Source organism: Mandrillus leucophaeus, unplaced genomic scaffold, assembly GCF_000951045.1.
Source record: "Mandrillus leucophaeus isolate KB7577 unplaced genomic scaffold, Mleu.le_1.0 Scaffold274, whole genome shotgun sequence".
Classification (NCBI taxonomy): domain Eukaryota; kingdom Metazoa; phylum Chordata; class Mammalia; order Primates; family Cercopithecidae; genus Mandrillus; species Mandrillus leucophaeus.
In genome coordinates, this window is record NW_012102854.1 from 458,588 (window position 1) to 478,764 (window position 20,177).

Genomic DNA, 20,177 nt, shown 5'->3' on the forward strand with positions numbered 1-20,177 from the left:
TAAAGTTAAATGTAAAGTTACCAATTACCCAGCAACTTTTCTTCTAAATATTTGCCCAGGAGAAATAGAAAAGTGCCAGCTTTATTCATAATGTATAAAACCTGCCAAATGTTCAACAACAGAAAAATGACTACACAAATTGTGGTCTATTTGCACAATGTAGTGCTGTTCAGAAAAAGAAAACTGAACTACACATGAAATCTCGCAGACATTAGGGTAAAGGAGAAATATGGAATTCCGGAACTGACAGTTACAGTGACACAAATCAGAACTATGGCTGTCTCTACTTTGAAACTGCAAAGGACACCAGCAAACTTTCCGGTGCTGCTGGTGTTGTAAACCAAAAATAAAATCCTAAGCACCCCCAGACCATCTGAATGGACTCCTCCTCTTAGCCAGGGCATTCCTAACCTGAAAAACTACTAGTAAAGTCATGATAGAAAGGCGGGTGGCGGGCTGGTCGGACATGCCTCATTATACCCTTCTCCATTTTGGAATTACTGATAAAAAAAAAAGACCCCACGTCTGAAAAGAAACATTTATACTCTTTTATGTGTGAAGCCTGCTACTTGCTATCCTAAGTCTTATGTTAATAACTCTCAACCCATTGTCAATCAAATAATCTTTGAATCTATCTATGATCTGGAAGGCCACCCACCTTCCAGTTGTCCCGCTTTATCGGAGGGAATCAATATACATTTTACATGTATTTAATTGGTGTCTCATGTTTCCCTAAAAGGTATAAAAACACATAAATCCCGACCACCCTGGGCACAGATTCTCAAGATCTTCTGAGGGCTGTGCCACCGGCCACTGGTCACTCATATTTAGCTCAAAATAAGTCTCTTCAAATACTTTAGAGTTTGAGTCTTTTCGTCAACAGTGTATAACACGCACTAGGGCGGACACACACACACTGAGCCTCCGCTACCTGCCAGATTCCATTCCGGGGCTTTCTCATGGTGCAAAACGGACAAAAACTCCAAGTCACCCTCCGGTTCACGACCACGGATCACATCCTGAGGCCCCCACATTTAGAAGCCAGAGTAGAGCAAAACCTCGCCCGACTCAGGCTCCGAGTTCTCCGTTCGACCCTCCCCAGCCTAAAGCCGGTACCCGCTTCAGGCCTTCCCAGCCCGGCCCTCCAGTTCCTTCTTCGGCCTCCCTTAGCTTGGGGTCTGGGTTTTCTCCTCCGCTGTGCAGCCGGTCCGCGACTCCCTTCACCCTCCCCAGCTCGGGCTTCCGGTTCTTTCCAGAGGTGAGGTAGGGGCCACCTAGACTTCCGCAGCCCCCCACCTCCCTCACGGTCACCCTCGCCCCAACTTCCTGTTCCTCATTCTGCCCTCCCAGCCTGGGTTCCCGGTTACTGCCTCGACCTCACCTTGCCGTCGGGGACCACCAGCCGCCTCTTCCGCGCCGGGAGGACGCGCAGCCGCAGCCTCCGCCGAGGGAAAGGGTCTACGCACCCGGAAACTCCAGGAGTCTATGGCCTGGTGCGGCCCCTGCGGCCAACGGGCTCGGCTTCAGCTTCAGGGCCCTTTCGTTGTTGGACTACGTTTCCCACAGGCCCCAGGGCCGCGGATGAACTTTGACCTTTGCATCTCTTTCCGGTGTTTTGGTTATTGAGGTAAGCCTGACTCGGGCAGGCTGCGGGAGGAGCTTGAGGTGAAGTGTCCCGGCGCTGCCAGGCGAGGTCAGTCCACGTGGAGCCGGGAGCCTCAGGCCTCTGTACGCGGGAGCTGCGGACGATGGTTGCTGGTGCTGTTGCTTGTTATGGCGTCATTGTGGTGTGTGTGTGTATGTATGCGTGTGTGTGTGACGAGACCCTAGTGTGTGCCGTGGGTGCTCTTTGATCGGGCTCATGGGACGGTGAGTAGGGGCGGGGCCTATCGTGTGAGCCTGGTCTATGGTAATGTGATCGTGTGACACCACTGTTGTGACTGTCCAACAGTCACAACAGTGAACGGCGTAGAGGCTTTTTTTTCTAAAGAAAAAGTGTGAACGGCGTGAGGCTTTAAGTGTGAACGGCGTAGAGGCTTTTTTTTTTCCATGAGCCTGTAGGAGTTTGTTTTGGGTAAAGCGTCATTTTTCTGACTCTGGGATGTCTGTGATGTAATCTCTTCGTGAGGTCTTACATACACACACACACACGCATATAAATAGATAGATTAGACAGATATGTAGAAGATAGATAAATGATAGATAGATACGATAGATAAATGAAGTTTCTTGGGAAAGGGGAAGGCATAGGTGTAGTATTCATTCCTGGGATAACTCCCCTTGCATGAATTTGGAGGCCATTTATACATTAAAGAACTACAGTATTTCCTGAGCTGTGTCCCCTGGAAACTGCTGTGAACTTAAAGAGTACACCTCTAGGCCTTGGTCGTACCTTTTTCTCGGATACAGGGCGGAGTCGACAATTTTCTAGTTTCCCTCTTCGATCTGGATGTGTTTGTTGTGTGTGATGGGCTTTTCTAGTGGTGAACAGTGTGTTCTTATTTAACCAGTCCAGGATGTCATGAGTCCTTTCTCCTCTTGGTTATGTAGTTCTGCAAGTGAAGGCCCCCTGAAGTGGAAGACAGCATTGGTACTAATGGCCAGCTCAAGGTTAGTTTATTTTTTTCTTCATTTACCTCTCCCTTAGCCTTCCCTTCCCAATTAACAAGAAGACCGTAGAGATGGGTCCCCTTGTCCTCCAGTGACTTTCCAAATGCCCATTTCCTTTTCATTGAATATCCACATACCCATTAGGTAAATCATTCAGTTCCCCCATGTGCTTCTTTTTTTCCAAAGGATTCTTATGGTATAGAAATACAACTCCGGGAGAAGTTAAAACATTTTTTTAGAATGTAATTTGTTAAGGAGGAGATGAGTGATTAAGTAGAATAGCACACTAGATACCTTTGATCTTATTTATAGACTTAATTTGCAAACAAAGCAAGATAGGAGATGGTAGGTATTAATCAGTAAGTGACAAAGTTAGCTTTGGAGACATCTAGGAGTGGGAATATGATAGGAGTTTTGTGCAGAGAAGGCTATGTCAACAAGGGCAGGGAGTTTTTCCAGAACATTCATGAGGGGATTTAAGTGGTGACAACCAAATCTTGTTTGAGATTTGGCAGTGTGACTGATTCAGACAACATATTGGTGTAGATGGTGAGAGGCAGCCTGATAACAGTGGTGTTTGAGTCTAAAGCAGCACAGTCTAATACTAATATAATATAAAGCCACTTAGGTAATTTAAAAATTTCCATTAGACAGTTTTTTTTTTTTTTTTTTTTGAGACGGAATTTCACTCTTGTTGCCCAGGCTGGAGTGCAATGGTACGATGTCAGCTCACTGCAACCTCTGCCTCAGCCTCCCGAGTAGCTGGGATTACAGGCGCTCGCCACCATGCCTGGCTAATTTTTGTATTTTTAGTAGAAGACGGGGTTTCATCATGTTGGCCAGACTGATCTCAAACTCCTGACCTCAGGTGATCCACCCACCTCAGCCTCCCAAAGTGTTAGGATTACAGGCGTGAGCCACTGTGCCCAGCTTTAAACACATTTTAAAAAGGAAAAGAAACAGCTGAAGTTAATTTTGGTATTGTATTTTATTTAAACCAATATATCCAAAATATTATTTCAACATGTAATGATATGAATACACTGAAGTACTTTACACTCACATCTGTATACCAAGTTTTCAAAATCTGGTGTATGTTTTATTGTTATTGCATGTGTCAGTTTGGATGCTAAATTTTCAGTGAATTTTAGTGAATTTAAGGTGAATTATAGTCCTCCCAACACAATAAAGTTGTGTTTAATAGAAAAACATTTATATTGCTTTTGTATTTAAATTAAAATTAAATGTAATCCTGTGTTAATTAGCTTAGGAAAAGAGAAAAAAATTTAAAATTCAGTTATATGTTCACACTACATTTCAAAGGGGTTAATAGTTACTCATTTTTCCACTTTACAGTTTCTTGTTATAGAATGTAGACAATAATTATATCAGTGCTTTAGGGTCTTTGTGAAGCCTGGATACATTAATATGGACATAACCCTAGAGAATGTAATAAAGGCCTGGCACTTTAAGTCCTTATCTGCAAGGGAAGAAAAAAGCTGGTTTGTGAAGATTCTTAGTATTCCCCATACATTTTCTGTAAATCAAGAACAATGAAAATATAAAGTTAACTTTGATGGGCACTTGAAATGAATTTTTTAAAAGCCAGATTTGCAAATGTTCTATTAACTTAAGGCAATTTGACTGTCTTAGGTTTGATGATTTGCTAGAAGGACTCACAGAACTTAGAAAAGCTGTTATGCTCATGGTTATTGCTCATTACAATGAAAAGGTGCACGTTAAAATCAGCAAAGGGAAAAGTCGCATAGGGCAAAGATTGGGAGAAACCAGATGCAAGCTTCCAGTGTGCAGTTGCACAGGCAGCACCTGATTCTCCCAGCAACAGTGTGTGAATATAGATGTGAAGCATGGCCAACCAAGGAAGTTCTCCTAAGCCGTGGTTTCCAGGGTTTTTTGTTTTGCTTTGTTTTCTTGTGGTCTCGTGGGGGTTTTTTTTTGTTTGTTTGTTTGTTTTTTGAGATAGGGTCTCGCTCTCCCGCCCAGGCTGAAATGCAGTAATGTGGTCACACCTCACCGCAGCAGCCTCTACTTCCCGGCCTCAAGGGATCCTCCCACCTCAGTCTCCCGAGTAGCTGGGACTACAGGCACACACCACGACACCTGGCTAATTTTTGCATTGTTTGTATAGATGGAGTTTTGCCATGTTGCCCAAGCTGCTCTTGAACTCTTGGGCTGAAGTGATCCACCTGCCTCTGCCTCCCAAAGTGTTGGAATTACAGGTGTAAGCCACTGCCCTGGCCCGTGTCTGGGGTTTTTATTGAGGATAAGTCATGTGGGCATGAAGGTTCTGTGCACTGACCTTAGCTACTTAGTCAAGCCTATCCAGAAGTCAGATTTGTACAGGTATTTATCATAAACCACATTGTTACAAAAGCTATCTGGCATGGGTAAGACCTCAGATATACATAGACTCTCTTATCAGGCAGGATACTCTTAATTGCTCAGAGATTATCTCCCAGGAGCTGGTCAAGGACTATTCTTTGGAATGTACAGGGTTTGAGCACTCTAAACCAATTCTTCTTCTTTTTTTTTTTCAACAGAGTCTTGCCCTGTCACCCAGGCTGGAGTGCAGTTGTGTGATCTCGGCTCACTGCAACCTCTGCCTCCCAGGCTCAAGCAATTCTCATGCCTCAGCCTCCCGAGATGCTGGGACTACAGCTGTGCACCACCACACCCAGCTATTTTTTTTTTTTTTTTTCCATTAGAGACAGGGTTTCACTATGTTGGCCAGGCTAGTCTGGAACTCCTGGCCTCATGTTATCTGCCCGTCTCAGCCTCCCTAAGTGGTGGGATTACGGGCATAAGCCACCATACCCAGCCAGTTTTTTAAAAAATAATTTGTTTCTCTTCGTTGATATGTCATTTTCCCGATTTCCTTTTTAGTTCTTTTTCAGTTTTCCTTTAGCTCTATAAGCATATTTAAGACAGTTTTTACAAAGTATTTTTCTATTTACTCCAATGCTTTTGTTTCTTCAAGGGTAATTTATTTTGCTCCTTTGATGGGACCCTGTTTTCCTGTGTCTTTGTATGCCTTGCAGTCTTTTGTTGAAAATTGGGCATTTGAAGAAACTGCTACTTCTCCTAATTTTTGCAGACCATTGGAGAAGATCTTCACTAATTAGAGCCTTGGGATCATCTCAGGGTGAAAGTCTAAAGTCTTATGTTTTTCCTGGGTCTGTAGCGTGCCTGTGCTTGCACCTGTGTATGTGCTTTTACCAGTTTCCCCAATATGCATAACTGCTTTCAAATGCCTTAATTTCCGTAGGGTCTCATCCTTGCTTTTTAGGCCGTTGATGTTACATTATATTTTCCACCGGTAATCGTTTGCTCCAAGTATCCACAGGTGTCCAGGCAATTAAAATATCATTGAGTTTTGCATATTGATCTTATATCCTGCAGTGCTGCTGCACTTATTTCTAGTTTTAATAGTGTTTTAGCTTTGATGCACCACAGTACCCACTGTCCTTTGTGGCTTTTACCTGCCTGAGATCTGAGTTGTGCAGCTTTTTACATGTCAAAACTCAAAAGTCAGAGTGGCTCACGCCTGTAATCCCAGCACTTTGGGAGGCCGAGGCAGACGGATCACTTGAGGTCAGGAGTTCGAGCCCAGCCTGGCCAACATAGTGAAACTCTCTATTAAAATATCTCTATTAAAAATACAAAATTTTGCCAGATGTGGTGGCAGGTGCCTATAATCCCAGCTGCACAGGAGGCTGAGGCAGGAGAATTGCTTGAACCCAGGAGAAGGAGGTTGCAGTGAGCCGAGATCACGCCACTACACTCCAGCCTGGATGACAGAGCGAGACTCCATCTCAAAAAAAAATCAGACAAAATGGAAACCAGTACCTCAGTACCTCAAGGAGCCCGCAGACAGATTAACATGTTCCAAATAAGCTCTGCTTTGTTCCTTCTGGCCTGAAGGAGGGAAATGGGAACTGGGCTGCTTCTTCCAGGCTACGCTAGAGATGGATTAAGGGCACCAGTAACATAATAAACAAAGTCACTACCATTTTGAAGTGGCTTTCTCTTGACTGGGCATTTGTTTGATAGTTACAGTCTTTGAGTGATTTCCAGACCCTTACAAAGATATTTTAGCTAGTCTCTAGTTGTTTTTTAAATGTTTCAATAGAGAATAGGGAATTGAAGCTTCCTCAGATGCCGTCTTGCTGATGTTATTCTCATGGTTCTGTTATTATTTTCCTGATGTCTAATGATTTTGAGCATCTTTCCATGTATTTGTTGGCCATTTGTTCATCTTTTATGAAGAAATGTCTGCTGAAGTCTTTTGCCAGTTTTTAACTTGGGCTGTTTGTCTTTTTGTTGGGCTGAGTTGTAGGAGTTTTTATGTATTCTGGATGTTAAATGCTTGTGAGATATATGATTTGCAAATATTTTCTACATTGTGCAGGCTGTCTTATCAGTTTCTATAATGACTTTTTGATGCACAAAAGCTTTTGGTTTTGATAAATCCTAATTTATCAAAATTTTATTTTGCTGCTTGTGCTTTTGGTGTCATCATTTAAGAATCCATTGCCAAATATAGGCCAGATGCGGTGGCTCAGACTGTAATCCCAGCACTTTGGGAGGCAGAGGTGGGTGGATCACTTGAGGTCAGGAGTTTGAGACCAGCCTGGCCCGCATGGTGAAACCCCGTCTTCTACTAAAAATACAACAAATTAGCCAGGCATGGTGGCAGGTACCTGTAATCCCAGCTACTCGGGAGGCTGAGGCAGGAGAATCACTTGAACCTGGGAGGTGGAGGTTACGGTGAGCCGAGACGGCGCCACTGCACCCCAGTCTGGGTGACAGAGTGAGACTCCATCTCAAAAAAAAAAAAAAAGAATCCATTGCCAAATACAAGTTCATGATGACTTACCCCTGCATTTCCTTTTAAGAGTTTTATAGTTTTAGCTGTTATATTTGGGTCATTGATCTGTTTTCAGTTACTTTTCTTATGTGTTGTTAAGGAATTATGCAATTTCATTCTTTTGCATGTGGATATTCAATTTTCCTGGCACCATTTGTTGAAAAGACTATTTTCCTCGATTTCACTAGATTGGCAACCTTGTCAAAAATCACTTGACCCTAGTTACACTGGTTTAAATTTCCACTCAGTTCTATTCCATTGATCAATATATCTATCCATATTCAGTGCCCCACAGTCTTGATTACTGTGGTTTTATAGTCAGTTTTGAATTGGGAAATATCAGTCTTCCAGCTTTGTTTTGGCTATTCTGAATCTCTTGCAATGTCATATGAATTTTTTTTTTTTTTTTCTGGAGACAGAGTCTCGCTCTGTTGCCCAGGCTATAATGCAGTGGCGTGATCTTGGCTCACTACAACCTCCACCTCCTTCAAGCACTTCTTCTGCCTCAGCCTCCCGAGTAGCTGGGATTACAGGTGCCTGCCACCACACCAGGCTAATTTTGGTATTTTTAGTAGAGATGGGATTTTACCATATTGGCCAGGCTGGTCTCGAACTCCTGACCTCACGTGATGTATCTGTCTTGGCCTCCCAAAGTGCTGGGACTACAGGCATGAGCCACCAGGCCTGGCCCTTTTTTTTGTTTTTTTGTTTTTTTTGACACAAGGTATCACTCCATCACCCAGGCAGGAGTTCAGTGGTGCAATCACAGCTCACTGCAGCCTCAACCTCCTGGGCTCAAGTGATCCTCTCACCCTAGCTCCAGCCCCCAACCCCCCAACCCCCCACCTCCCCAACAGCTGGGACCACAGGTAAGCACCACCATGCCTGGCTAATTTTTTTGTATTTTTGGTAGAGACAGGGTTTCACCATGTTGGCCAAGCTGGTCCTGAACTCCTGGGCTCAAGCAATCTGCCTGCCTCAGCTTCCCAAAAGTATTGGGATTGGTGGTATGAGCCACTATGCCTGGCCTCCTTTTGTTTTTAATTGACTTATTGTACTGTACCATTTTAATTCCGTTGTCATTTCTTTTATATAATCTGATTGTTTTCTTAGCATGTGTTCTGGAGATTACAGTGAATATTTTACATTTACAAATAACTGGTTTGAATTAATAGACTTTGGTCAGGGAACTCCAAGACCACTTTCAGGTTCACTGACTGCTAGATGGACTCACACAACTCAGAAAAGTGTTGTTGTTGTTGTTGTTTTACCACTAGTGAAAGGATCACATTAAAATTAATAAGAGCTGGCTATTCCGGCGGCCAGAATTTATCTTCTAGGTGTTAGTCAAGGGCTAGAACTTTCTTTGGAATAGGCAGGGTTTAAACATTCCAGACACTACTGCACTCCAGCCTAGGCGAAAGAGTGAGATCCTGTCTCAAACAAACAAAATTCCAGACTTGTTGAGTCAAAACTGTTGCACACTCCTTAGCTTTAATAGTATATCCAAAACTTGTTCCTATACAGTTCTGCTCCTTTTCATGTTGTTTTGTCACAGATTACATTTTTATACATTGTGTGCCCTTTAACACTGGTTTGTAATGACTGTTTTATGCATTCATTAGTCTTATAAATCATATTGGGGAAATTAAAAGGACCTACAAGCCCAAGATGCGATAGACTTTTGTATTTGCTTTTTTTTTTTTGAGACTGAGTCTCACTCTGTCACCCAGGCATGAGTGCAGTGGCACGATCTCGGCTCACTGCAACCTCCGCCTCCGGGGTCAAGCAGTTCTCCTACATCAGCCTCCTGAGTAGCTGGGATTATAGGCGTGTGCCACCATGCCCAGCTAGCACTGTGTTGGCCAGGCTGGTCTTGAACTCCTGACTTTGTGATTTGCCCACCTTGGCCTCCCAAAGTGCTGGAATTACAGGCGTGAGCCACCGCGCCTGGCCTGTTCTTCATTTTTGTACGTGGCTTTGAGTTACTTTCTACTGTCTTTTTATTCCAACTTGCAGGGCCCCCTTAGCTTTTCTATTATGGCGTGTCTTCAAATGAGGTTCGTCAGTTTTTATTTACTTGGGTTATGTTTTAGTTTCTCCTTCATTTTTGTTTTCGGTTTCTTTTTTCAACTTCTATTTTCGATTCAGGGGGTACATTTGCAGGTTTGTTACATGAGTATATTGTATGATGCTGAGATTTGGGGTACAATTGATCTTGTCTTCCAGGTTGTGAACCTAGTACCCAATAGTTTTTCAACTCTTGTTTCTCTCCCTTCCTCCTGTCTCTAGTAGTCGTATTGTTCCCATATTTATGTCTTTCTGTACCCAGTGTTTAGCTCCCACTTAGCAGTGAGAACATGCAGTATTTTATTTTCTTTTTCTGCATTAATGCTTTTAGAATAATGGCCTCCAGCTGCACCCATGTTGCTTCAAAGGACATGATTTTGTTCTTTTTTATGTATGGTATTCCATGAGATATGTATACCACATTTTATTTATCCAAGCCACTGTTGAGGGCACCTGGGTTGATTCTGTGTATTTGCTATTGTGAATAGTGCTGTGATGAACATGAGTGCATGTGTCTTTTTGGTAAAATGATTTATTTTCTTTTGGGTATGTACCCAGTAATGGGATTGCTGAGTCAAATGGTTGTTCTGTTTTTAGTTATTTGAGAAATCTCCAAACTGCATCCCACAGTGGCTAAACTAATTTACACTCCCACCAACAGTGTATAAGCATTCCCTTTTCTCCGCAACCTCACCAACATCTGTTCATTTTGACTTTTTAACAACCATTCTGATTGATATGAGATGGCTAACTCATTGTGGTTTTGATTTGCATTTCTTTGATGGTTAGTGGTGTGGGGCATTTTAAAAAGTGTGTTTGTTGACTGCTTGTATGTCTTTTGAGAAGGGTCTGTTCATATCCTTTACCCACTTTGAGTGGGGTTGTTTTCTGCTTGTTGAATTGTTTAAATTCCTTGTAGATTCTGGATATTAGACCTTGGTTAAATGCATAGTTTGTGAATATTTTCTCCCATTCTGTAGGGGGGTGTTTACTCTGTTGATAATTCCGTTTGCTGAGCGGAAGCTCTTTAGTTAGGTCTCATTTGCCAATTTTTGTTTTGTTTCAGTTGCTTTTGAGGAATTAGTCATAAATTATTTGCCAAGGCTGATGTTTACAAGGGTATTTCCTAGGTTTTCTTCTCGGATTTTTAGTTAAGCCTTTCATCAAACGTGAGTTAATTTTTGTATATGTTGAAAGGTACGGGTCCACTTTAATTCTTCTGCATATGCCAGTCATCCCAGCACCATTTATTGAATAGGGAGTCCTTTCCTCATTGCTTATTTTTGTTGACTTTGTCAAAGATCACTTGGTTGTAGGTGCGTGACTTTCTTTCTAGGTCCTCTATTCTATTCCATTGGTTTGTGTGTCCGTTTTTGTACCAAGACCATTGCATTTTGGTTACTGTAGCCTTGTAGTATAGCTTGAAGTCAGGTAATGTGATGCAACCAGCATTGTTCTTTTTGCTTAGGATTGCATTGGCTATTCAAGCCCTTTTTTGGTTCCATGTGAATTTTTAAATAGCTTTTTCTAGTTCTGTGAAGAATGTCCTTGGTAGTTTGATAGGAATAGCATTGAATCTATAAATTGCCCTGGGCAGTATCGCCATTTTAATGATACTGTTTCTTCCTACCATGTTTTTCCATTTGTGTCATCTCATTTCTTTGAGCAGTGTTTTGTGGTTCTCATTGTAGAGATCTTTCACCTCCCTGGTTAGCTGTATTCTTAGGTATGTTATTCTTTTAGTGGTAATTTTAAACGGGATTGTGTTCCTGATTTGGTTCTTGGCTTGACTGTTGTTTCTGTTGTCTTACTCTCAATCTGCTTGCAGCTTTGCAGCTGAGTCACCCATAGACAACTTTCTTAGTCTGTTTGTGCTGCTATAAGAAAATACCTGATTTATAAAGAGCAGAAATGTATCACAGTTCTGGAGGTTATGAAGTCCGAGATCAAGGCATCATCAGGTTCAACTGTCTTCTTCCAAGGGTGCCTTGATGCTGCATCCTCCAGAAAGGACGTGTGTCCTCACATGCAAAAGGGAGAAGGACAAGGAAGTCTGCATTGAGCCTCTTTTATGAAGGCTGTAATCCCATTCACAAAGGGAGGAGCCCTCATCACCTCTTAAAGGCTCCACCTTCTAATACTATCACATTGGCAACATCTGAATTTTGGAGAGGACATGTTACATTCTGCCCCTGGACCCCCTCCCCCCATATTCATGTCTTTCTCACATACGAAATACATTCATTTCATTCCAATAGCCCCCAAAGTATTAAAACTCATTTCAGCATAAACTTTAAAGTCAACTTAAAGGGCAGAGTCTCATCTTGATATCTAAATCATGTGATGATTCATCCTGAGGCAAATTGCTCTCTAGTTGCGTACCTGTGACACCAAACTAGTTACGTGCTTCCAAAATTCAGTGATGCATAAGACAGGCATTTCTTTTTTTCCCCTTTTTTTTGAGACAAGAGTTTCACTCTTTTTGCCCAGGCTGGAGTGCAGTGGTGCAGTCTTGGCTCACCGCCACCTCCGCCTCCCGGGTTCAAGCAATTCTCCTACCTCAGCCTCCCAAGTAGCTGGGATTACAGGCATGCGTAAACCATTCCCGGCTAATTTTTTTTGTATTTTTAGTAGAGACGGGGTTTCTCCATGTTGGTCAGGCTGGTCTTGAACTCCTGACCTCAGGTGATCGCCTGTCTTGGCCTCCCAGAGTGCTGGGATTACAGGCGTGAGCCACCACGCCCAGCCAGGACAAACATTTCTATTTCAAAACAGATAAGAAAGTATGGGTCACTGGTCCCAAGTAGGTCCAAAACTGAACAGGGCAAATAACAGTAAACCTTAAGCCTGGAGAATAATCATCTTTGACTCCTTGTTGCATGTTCCAGACACACTGGGATGGGGGTTGGACCCCAAAGGCCCAAAGGGACCCTGCCACCAGGGCTTTGGTGTTCACAGTTCATACTGCAGCTCTCTTGGGTTGGAGTCAGGTGCCACTGGCTCTCCCAGGCCCATGTTGCATTCTGCTGGCTCTACAGGTCTAGGGTTTGGGGAATGGCACAGCCTCTATGACTCCACTGGACATTGCCGTAGAGGGGACTGTCTGTAGTGGCTCTGCGTCTGTAGTGGGTCTCTGTCTAGGCCCCGGGGCTCTCCAAGGCATGGCACACCTGTAATCCCAGCTATTCAGGAGGCTGAGGCAAGAGAATTGCTTGAGCCCAGAAGGTGGAGGTTGCAGTGAGCCTAGATCGCACCACTGCACTCCAGCTTGGGCCACAGAGTGAGACTCTGTCTCAAAAAAGAAAAATCTCTTTGAAGGATGCCGTGCTTCTACATCTTGTGCACTCTGCACACTTGCAAAATCAGCAGCATGTAGATGCTGAGGTTCACCACTTTGCCCTCCAGAGCCGGGACTAAACTGCACCTGGGCCCACTGGAGCCACAACTAGGGCAGCCAAGGAGCACTGTGCTGGGATGGGAGGGGCAGAGACTTGAGGCAGCCCTGGGCAGCAAGCCCCATGAGTGCTCTAGACCCTTCCCTTGAAACCATCCTGCCTTCAAGGCCCTCGCACGCTGGACCTGTGATGGGAGGAGCAGCCTTGAAGCTCTCTGAAGTGCCATTGGATTCATTCTCCTGTTGTCATGATGAAAAGCATCTGGCTTCTTTCTAGCCACACTCTTACCAAAAAGTCACTTGGTCACACCCTTGGTTTACTTTCCTAAATGTCTTTTGATTTACATGCTCAGGCTGAGAATTTTCAAATCTCTATGTTTTGCTTCCATGTTATAAATCCCATCTTTGTATTGTTTCTTCTCACATTTTACTCTAGTTAAGAGAAACCGAGCAGCACTGTGAACACTTTGCTGCTTAGAGATTTATTCTGGCAAATATCTTACTTCAGAAACAGCTTCTGATTTATATTGGCTTAATTCAAGTGAGATAGAGAAATGTTACTCCTATATAACTCTTATTTCCTTTTATCTTCTCTTGTAGTAATATAGGTCTTCACATTACATCTACAGATGTTTCGAACTCAACCAATCGTTGTAATTTTTACATTAAATAAATCTATGTTTTAAAAAAATGAGGAGAACTTTTATACATTTATAACTTTTATTTTGTCAGTCTGATTTCTCACTTTGGGTTCTCCTCATGAGGTCCAGATAATCCGGATTGGAGTTACCATCTGGATTCATTTCCTTAGCCCAGTACAACTTTGCTTTCCCCTGCCTTCTTTGTGTTATTATTAGCAAATATATTACATTTCTGTATGTTATGGGCCCAATAATACATAATATACACATTGTTTCATAAAATTTGTCTATCAGTTAAGAGGAGAAGGGATATATATGTATACTGTCATTTACAATTACATAAAATTGCCTTGCTTCTCTTTTTTTTTTTTTGAGACAGAGTTTCGCTCTTGTTGCCCAGGCTGGAGTGCCTTGGCGCCATCTCGGCTCACCTTAACCTCTGCCTCCTGGGTTCAAGTGATTCTTCTGCCTCAGCCTCCCAAGTAAATGAGATTACAGGCATGTGTCACCACACCTGGCTAATTTTGTATTTTTAGTAGAGACCAGGTTTTTCCATGTTGATCAGGCTGGTCTCGAACTCACAACCTCAGGTGATCTTCCCACCTCAGCCTCTCAAAGTGCTGAGATTATAGGTGTGAGCCACCACGCCCGGCCTCTTCTCTTTGTTTTTTCATATGGATTTTTATTACTACCTGGGATCACCAGCCTAAAGAGCTTCCTTGAGTACTTTTTAAGGTCAGTCAGCTAGCAGTAAATTCAGTTTTTATCTGGAAATGTCTTTTCATCTTAAGTTTTGAAATGGTCTTAAGTTTTGAAATATAGATTTGCTGCATAAGGATAACCACCCCCCTTTGTTTTACTGATACATAATTGACACATACTTATGTATATACACACACATACAAGCACACTTTATCTGTCCACCCATTGAGGGACACTTAGGTTTTCATACCTTGGTTATTGTGAATAATGCTGCCATGAACAAGGACTGCAAATATCTCTTCAAGTTACTGACTTTGGCCATGCGTGGTAGCTCACGCCTGTAATTCCAGCACTTTGGGAGGCCAAGGTGGGTGGATCATGAACTCAGGAGTTCGAGACCAGCCTGGCCAATATGGTGAAACCCCATCTCTACTAAAAATACAAAATTTAGCCGGGCATGGTGCCACACACCTGTAATCCCAGCCACTCGGGAGGCTGAGACAGGAGAATTGCTAGAACCCTGGAGGCAGAGGTTGCAATGAACTGAGATTGCAGCACTGCACTCCACCGTGGGCGAAAGAACAAGACTCCGTCTTGGTGCAGATGGAAAAAAGTTACTGACTTCATTTCTTTTGGCCGTATAGCCAGAAGCAGGATTGCTGGATTGTATGAATGTTCTATTTTTAAGTTTTTGAGGAACCTCCATACCCTTTTTCAGAAGGATCATACCAGTTTACATCCCCAGCAGTGTACAAGGCTTCCCTTTTTTCCATATCCTTGTCAACATTTTTTTTCTTTCTTGTCTTTTTGATAATAGCAGCCCTGTTAGGTGTGAGGTGATATTTCATTGCGGTTTGATTTGCATTTCCCTGATGTTTAGTGATATTGAGCACCTTTTTATATACCCGTTGACCATTTGTATATCTTCTTTGGAAAAATGTCTATCAGGTTCTTTGCTTATTTTTTAGTTGGATTTATTTTTTTTTTTTTTTTTTGCTATTGAGTTGAATGAATTTCTTATATATTTAGATATTAACCCCTTGTCAGATATATAATTTGCACATATTTTCTCCCACTCTGTAGAATGTCATTTCACTTTTTAAATTGTTTCCTTTATTTTACAGAAGCTTTTTAATTTGATTTGATTTCTTTGTTTTTGCTTTTGTTTCAGGTGCTTTTGGTGTTATATTTTTAAAAATCATTGCAAGACCAATGTCAAGAGCTTCACTATGTTTTCTTCTGGGATTTTTAGAGTTTCAGGCCTTATATTTAAGTCTTTAATCCATTTTGAGTTAATTTTTGTAAGTGGTGTGAGGTGGGGGGTCACTTCATTTTTTTGCATGTTGATGGATTTAGGATTCTGGGTTGAAGGATTTTGTGTATGTGAGTACTTTGTATATGTCATCCCACTGCCTTCTGGCTTTCATTTTTTTCTGATGAGAAATCAGCAGTTAATACTTCTGTATTAGTTTCACTTCTAGCCTGCAGTTTCCTTTTACTGCTTTCAAGATTTTCTCCATTTCTTTCTTTGGATTTCAGTGCTTTTATAATGATGCATCTATGTTTGGATCTCTATGCATTTATCCTGCTTGGTGTTTGTTGAGCTTCCTGGATGTGCAGTTTAATGTTTTTCAATAAATTTGGGAATTTTAAATTCATTATTTCTTTGTAAATTTTAAATGCTTTTTTTCTCTCTCATCTCTCTTCTGGTACTCCTGTTTATAGCAGTGTGCTTAATGGGGTCCCACATTTCTCTGAGATGTTAATTTGTCTCGTTTTCTCTCTGTTCATCAGATTACACCATTGCTATTAATCTATCTTCAACTTTGCTAATACTTCTGCCAGTTCATATCTACTATTGAGTCCTCTAGTGAAAATTTCATTTCAGTTATTATACTTTGTAACTTCAGAATTTCCATGTTTATTATTGATAATTTGTATCTCTTTGTTGATATTCTTCTTTTGATGCAACATTATGATCATACCTACATTTACTTCTTTATGGTTTCCTTTGTCTATTTGAATATATATTATAATGTATAATTTGAAGTCTTTACCTGTTTATAAGTTGAAGTCTTTGCCTGTTAAATCTGGTTGCTCTCACAAGCAGTTTCTGTTGTGGGCTTCTTTTCCAGTGTGTGAATCATACTTTCCTGTTTCTTTGCCTGTCTCTTGTTTGTGGAAAGTGGATTTTATAGACAGTTGTTGGAACTCCAGTACTTTTGTCCACACCCTCTGCCTCAGGGCTTGTTATTGGTACTTGCTTATTTACTTGCTTAGTGACGGTGATATGGTTTGGCTTTGTATCTCCATCGGAAACTCATCTTGAATTGTAATAATCCCCACATGTCAAGAGCAGGACCAAGAGGAAATGATTGAATCATGGGAGTGGTTTCCCCCATACTGTTCTTCTAATAGTGAGTGAGTTCTCATAAGATCGGATGGTTTTATAAGGGGCTTCCCCCTTAGCTCGACTCTCATTCTCTCTCCTACCACCCTGTGAAGAGGTGCCTTCTGCCATGATTGTAAGTTTCCTGAGGCCTCCCCAGCCATACAGAACTGTGAGTCAATTAAGCCTCTTTCCTCTGTAAATTACCTAGTCTTGGGTGTATCCTTATAGCAGCATGAGAATGGACTCTGGATTGTTTTAGTGAAGTCTATTCTCACCATGGTGTAAAATCCCTGATGTTGCTCATTGGAGTACAGCCTTGCCTACTTTTACAGACAGCATTAGATGATAGTGGTTTTGACAGGGCTGTCTTTGAGCATCTCCCTGACCACCCCCAGCTGTTAGCACCACCGATTGCAACTTAATGGCAGTATTGCTTTCGTAAGTGCCCTGGAGTATATGTTGCTTCACAGGCTAATATAATCAAACTGGGGCTTTCTTGAGGTCAGTGTTTGAGATTTGTTCTGACAATAGAATGTCTCTTCCCAGGTGGTCTCTCAGTTTCTGTCTGGCAAACAAACCACCCTATAATATAACATACACCTCTAATCTATCAACCTCCTCCCAATTGCGCTTCACCAAAATTTTCAGTTTTTGACATTGCCCTTAGGTTTAAATTTCTCCACATTCTGTTGCAAGTCAATTCAGTTCCTTTGAGGAGCAATACAGAACTCTGTTCTATGGCCTACTTCTCCCCCTGGACAAAATCTCAGAGCCACAGCCACTGTTCTAGTGCTGGAGGTATGGACAATGGCATGCATCTCTCTAAGTGATTCCCCTGCTTTAGGAGCTGAGTGCTTGGTAGATGGCAGATGGGGCGGCAGCCAGGTCTCCCTGGCTTGCCTGTTTGGGCATGGAACACCTGCCCCAGGAGCCAGGGCACAGCAATTGGAACCTCAGTATGCTCAGCAGTACCACATCCAAGTTAAAGCCTACATTTCATGTTTTGGGGCGAGGCAGAGGAAGGGAGTCTTCATTCTTCAGCTGTGCAACAGGTAGGTAACTGGGGCAGAGTGAAAAGTGATTATGTCTTACCCCACCTAGGAAGATAGCTATCCAACTGGGGCAAAGGTTGAGAAGTGGCGAAGAAGCCCCATGCCCTTGGCTATCCTAGCTGGAGTGGAGTCTTTCTCACCGAGACAGAATGGACAATGGAGGGCTCAGGTTTGGTTCACATAGTCCAGACTCTCAGAGTTCTTAACATGTTTTTGGAGATTTTCATAAACTAATGTTTCTTCATTTGCTGTACGTTCCTAGCACCATTTCCAGAGACTTTAAATTGTGGTTCTTTTTTAAAAAATAATTTTTACAGTTTCATTGGGGATCGTGTCCATGGAGCTCCTCATGCTGTCATGCCAGAAGTGGAATTCCCTGACCAGTTCTTTACAGTTCTAACCATGGACCATGTAAGTTACTATTTCTCTTTTCTTTGTGATATTTCTTTTTTCTGATTCTTCCTACCACACACCTCTGTCAAAGAACCTGCACCACAACCCCATACTTTTTCACTTTCTAGTAAGGGCTGGAGTCTAACAGCATAGTGTCCCTCCTGTGTGCCTCTCTATTCTCCAAAGAATGTTCAACACTCCTGTGTGTTCAGTCCTTTGTCAAGAGCAGATATAAAGCAGAAGTGGAATCCCTGTACTTTTCCTTGTCATATCTTGAATAGGGAAAAAGCAGATGGATCTGTTTGACAATTGGGCATACTCTGACCTTCTCCACAGACTTGAGTTTCCAGGTAGATTGGATTTGATGTTGAATGGCCTCAGGTCATATAAAATGATGATGATTGTAGGTGCAGAATTAGAGAAGACCTTGTCTAACCTAAACATTGGCGTATAATTAAGGCTGTTATATTTTTAGCAAGAAAACTACTCTGTAGCCACTAAAAAACACTTACTAAAAACTTTGTTGCTAGAAGTAATAAATCGTATTATATAATGTGACATAATATGTCACATAGTAATGAACTTGGAGCTACAAGAAATCTTTAATTTTGTTCACACCCCATTTTCAAAGTTAGATATTTTTCTCCTGTACAGGGGAATGAGGGTATAGAAACTCACATTTATTGATGATTCATGAGGCAGGCACATAGCATGAAATGTGCTTGTATATAGTACTTCTTTTAATTTGTAAACTGGTTATTAATTTCCAGACATGGTTGGCTAAATAAGAGATCCCATAAGTATGCAGAAAGATTTCAGTGGATCAAAGGGAGTCTTTAAAGATGATAGTCTGGTTTGGAAGCACTAATTTCCTTACTTCCCGTGTCACAGTCTTCTCCTGGCCTCCTTGTTTACTGTCCAGTCCCCTTGCAATAAGGCAATTCATCTTGCCTTTTTCTCAAAAATATTTCCTTAAATTTTACCTGTAATGTACGGGTTTGTTGTTTCAGGAACTGGTGACACTCAGGGATGTGGTCATCAACTTCTCTCAGGAGGAATGGGAATATCTGGATTCTGCTCAGAGGAACTTGTACTGGGATGTGATGATGGAGAACTACAGCAACTTACTCTCACTGGGTAAATTTGTCTGCCTCCAGTAACTTAGAATATACGCTCTAGACTATCAGCTGATATTCAGTGAACTCAAGGCTGTATTTTGTTTTTCATTTTGTTTTGTTTTGTTTTTGAGATGAAGTCTCACTTTGTTACCCAGGCTGGAATGCAGTGGCATGATCTTGGCTCACTGCAACCTCTGCCTCCCAGGTTCAAGCAGTTCTCCTGCCTCAGCCTCCCGAGTAGCTGGGATTACAGGCATCCGCCACTACACCCAGATAATTTTTTGTATTTTTAGTAGAGACAGGGTTTCACCACACTGGCCAGGCTGGTCTTGAACTCCTGACCTCGTGATTCGCCTGCCTCAGCCTCCCAAAGTGCTGGGATTACAGGCATGAGCCACTGCGACGGCCTCAAGGCTATGTTTTAAGAAACTAGGTGAACTTCTGATTCCAAAGGCATGCTTTCAGTGTTGTTGTGTTGCAAATGACATCTCTATCAGTATTTAACATTCTTCATGATATTCTTACCTTCTCAGGCCCTGCATATAATTTCTACCTTCCTTGATACCAAGGAGCTGGATTTGACTTATGGAACACGTACAGCAACGTACAGCACGTACATATCATTGAGACATTACAGGTTGCATATCCCTTATCCAAAATACTTGGGATGAGAGTGTTTTGGATTTGGGATTTTTTTCAGATTTTGGAATATCTGCATATACATAATGAGACATCTTAGGGATGGAACCCAAATTGAAACACAAAATTCATTTATGTTTCATGTACACTTTATACACATACAAAGTTGCCTGAAGGCAATTTTATACCATGTTTTTAATAGTTTTGTGCATGAAACCAAGTTTGTGTTAAATAGTTATGTATATTTCACTTGTGGCATCATGTCAGTGCTCAGAAAG

General features: G+C 42.0%; 1 protein-coding gene and 1 long non-coding RNA gene across 5 annotated transcripts in view; one reads left to right on the plus strand and one right to left on the minus strand.

Moving 5' to 3' along the window:
- LOC105543045 overlaps window positions 1–1,840 on the minus strand; it is a 13,556-nt gene extending 11,716 nt beyond the window's left edge. Inside the window, exons 1-2 of the long non-coding RNA XR_001006567.1 lie at window positions 1,382–1,840; window positions 22–101 (exon numbers count right to left, since the gene is read on the minus strand). This is a non-coding gene — a long non-coding RNA (uncharacterized LOC105543045). The remainder of the gene's footprint in view (window positions 1–21; window positions 102–1,381) is intronic.
- ZNF529 (zinc finger protein 529) overlaps window positions 1–20,177 on the plus strand; it is a 73,180-nt gene that overhangs the window by 34,057 nt on the left and 18,946 nt on the right. The window contains exons 1-4 of one of the 4 annotated variants that reach the window (XM_011984780.1): window positions 1,613–1,754; window positions 2,551–2,610; window positions 18,067–18,160; window positions 19,153–19,279. In XM_011984780.1, coding sequence (XP_011840170.1) covers window positions 2,597–2,610; window positions 18,067–18,160; window positions 19,153–19,279 — 235 coding nt within the window. In that variant the 5' untranslated portion in view covers window positions 1,613–1,754; window positions 2,551–2,596. Of the gene's footprint in view, window positions 1–1,612; window positions 1,755–2,550; window positions 2,611–18,066; window positions 18,161–19,152; window positions 19,280–20,177 lie in introns of those variants that run through there. The other 3 variants (XM_011984781.1, XM_011984783.1, XM_011984782.1) reach the window with 3 other exon arrangements.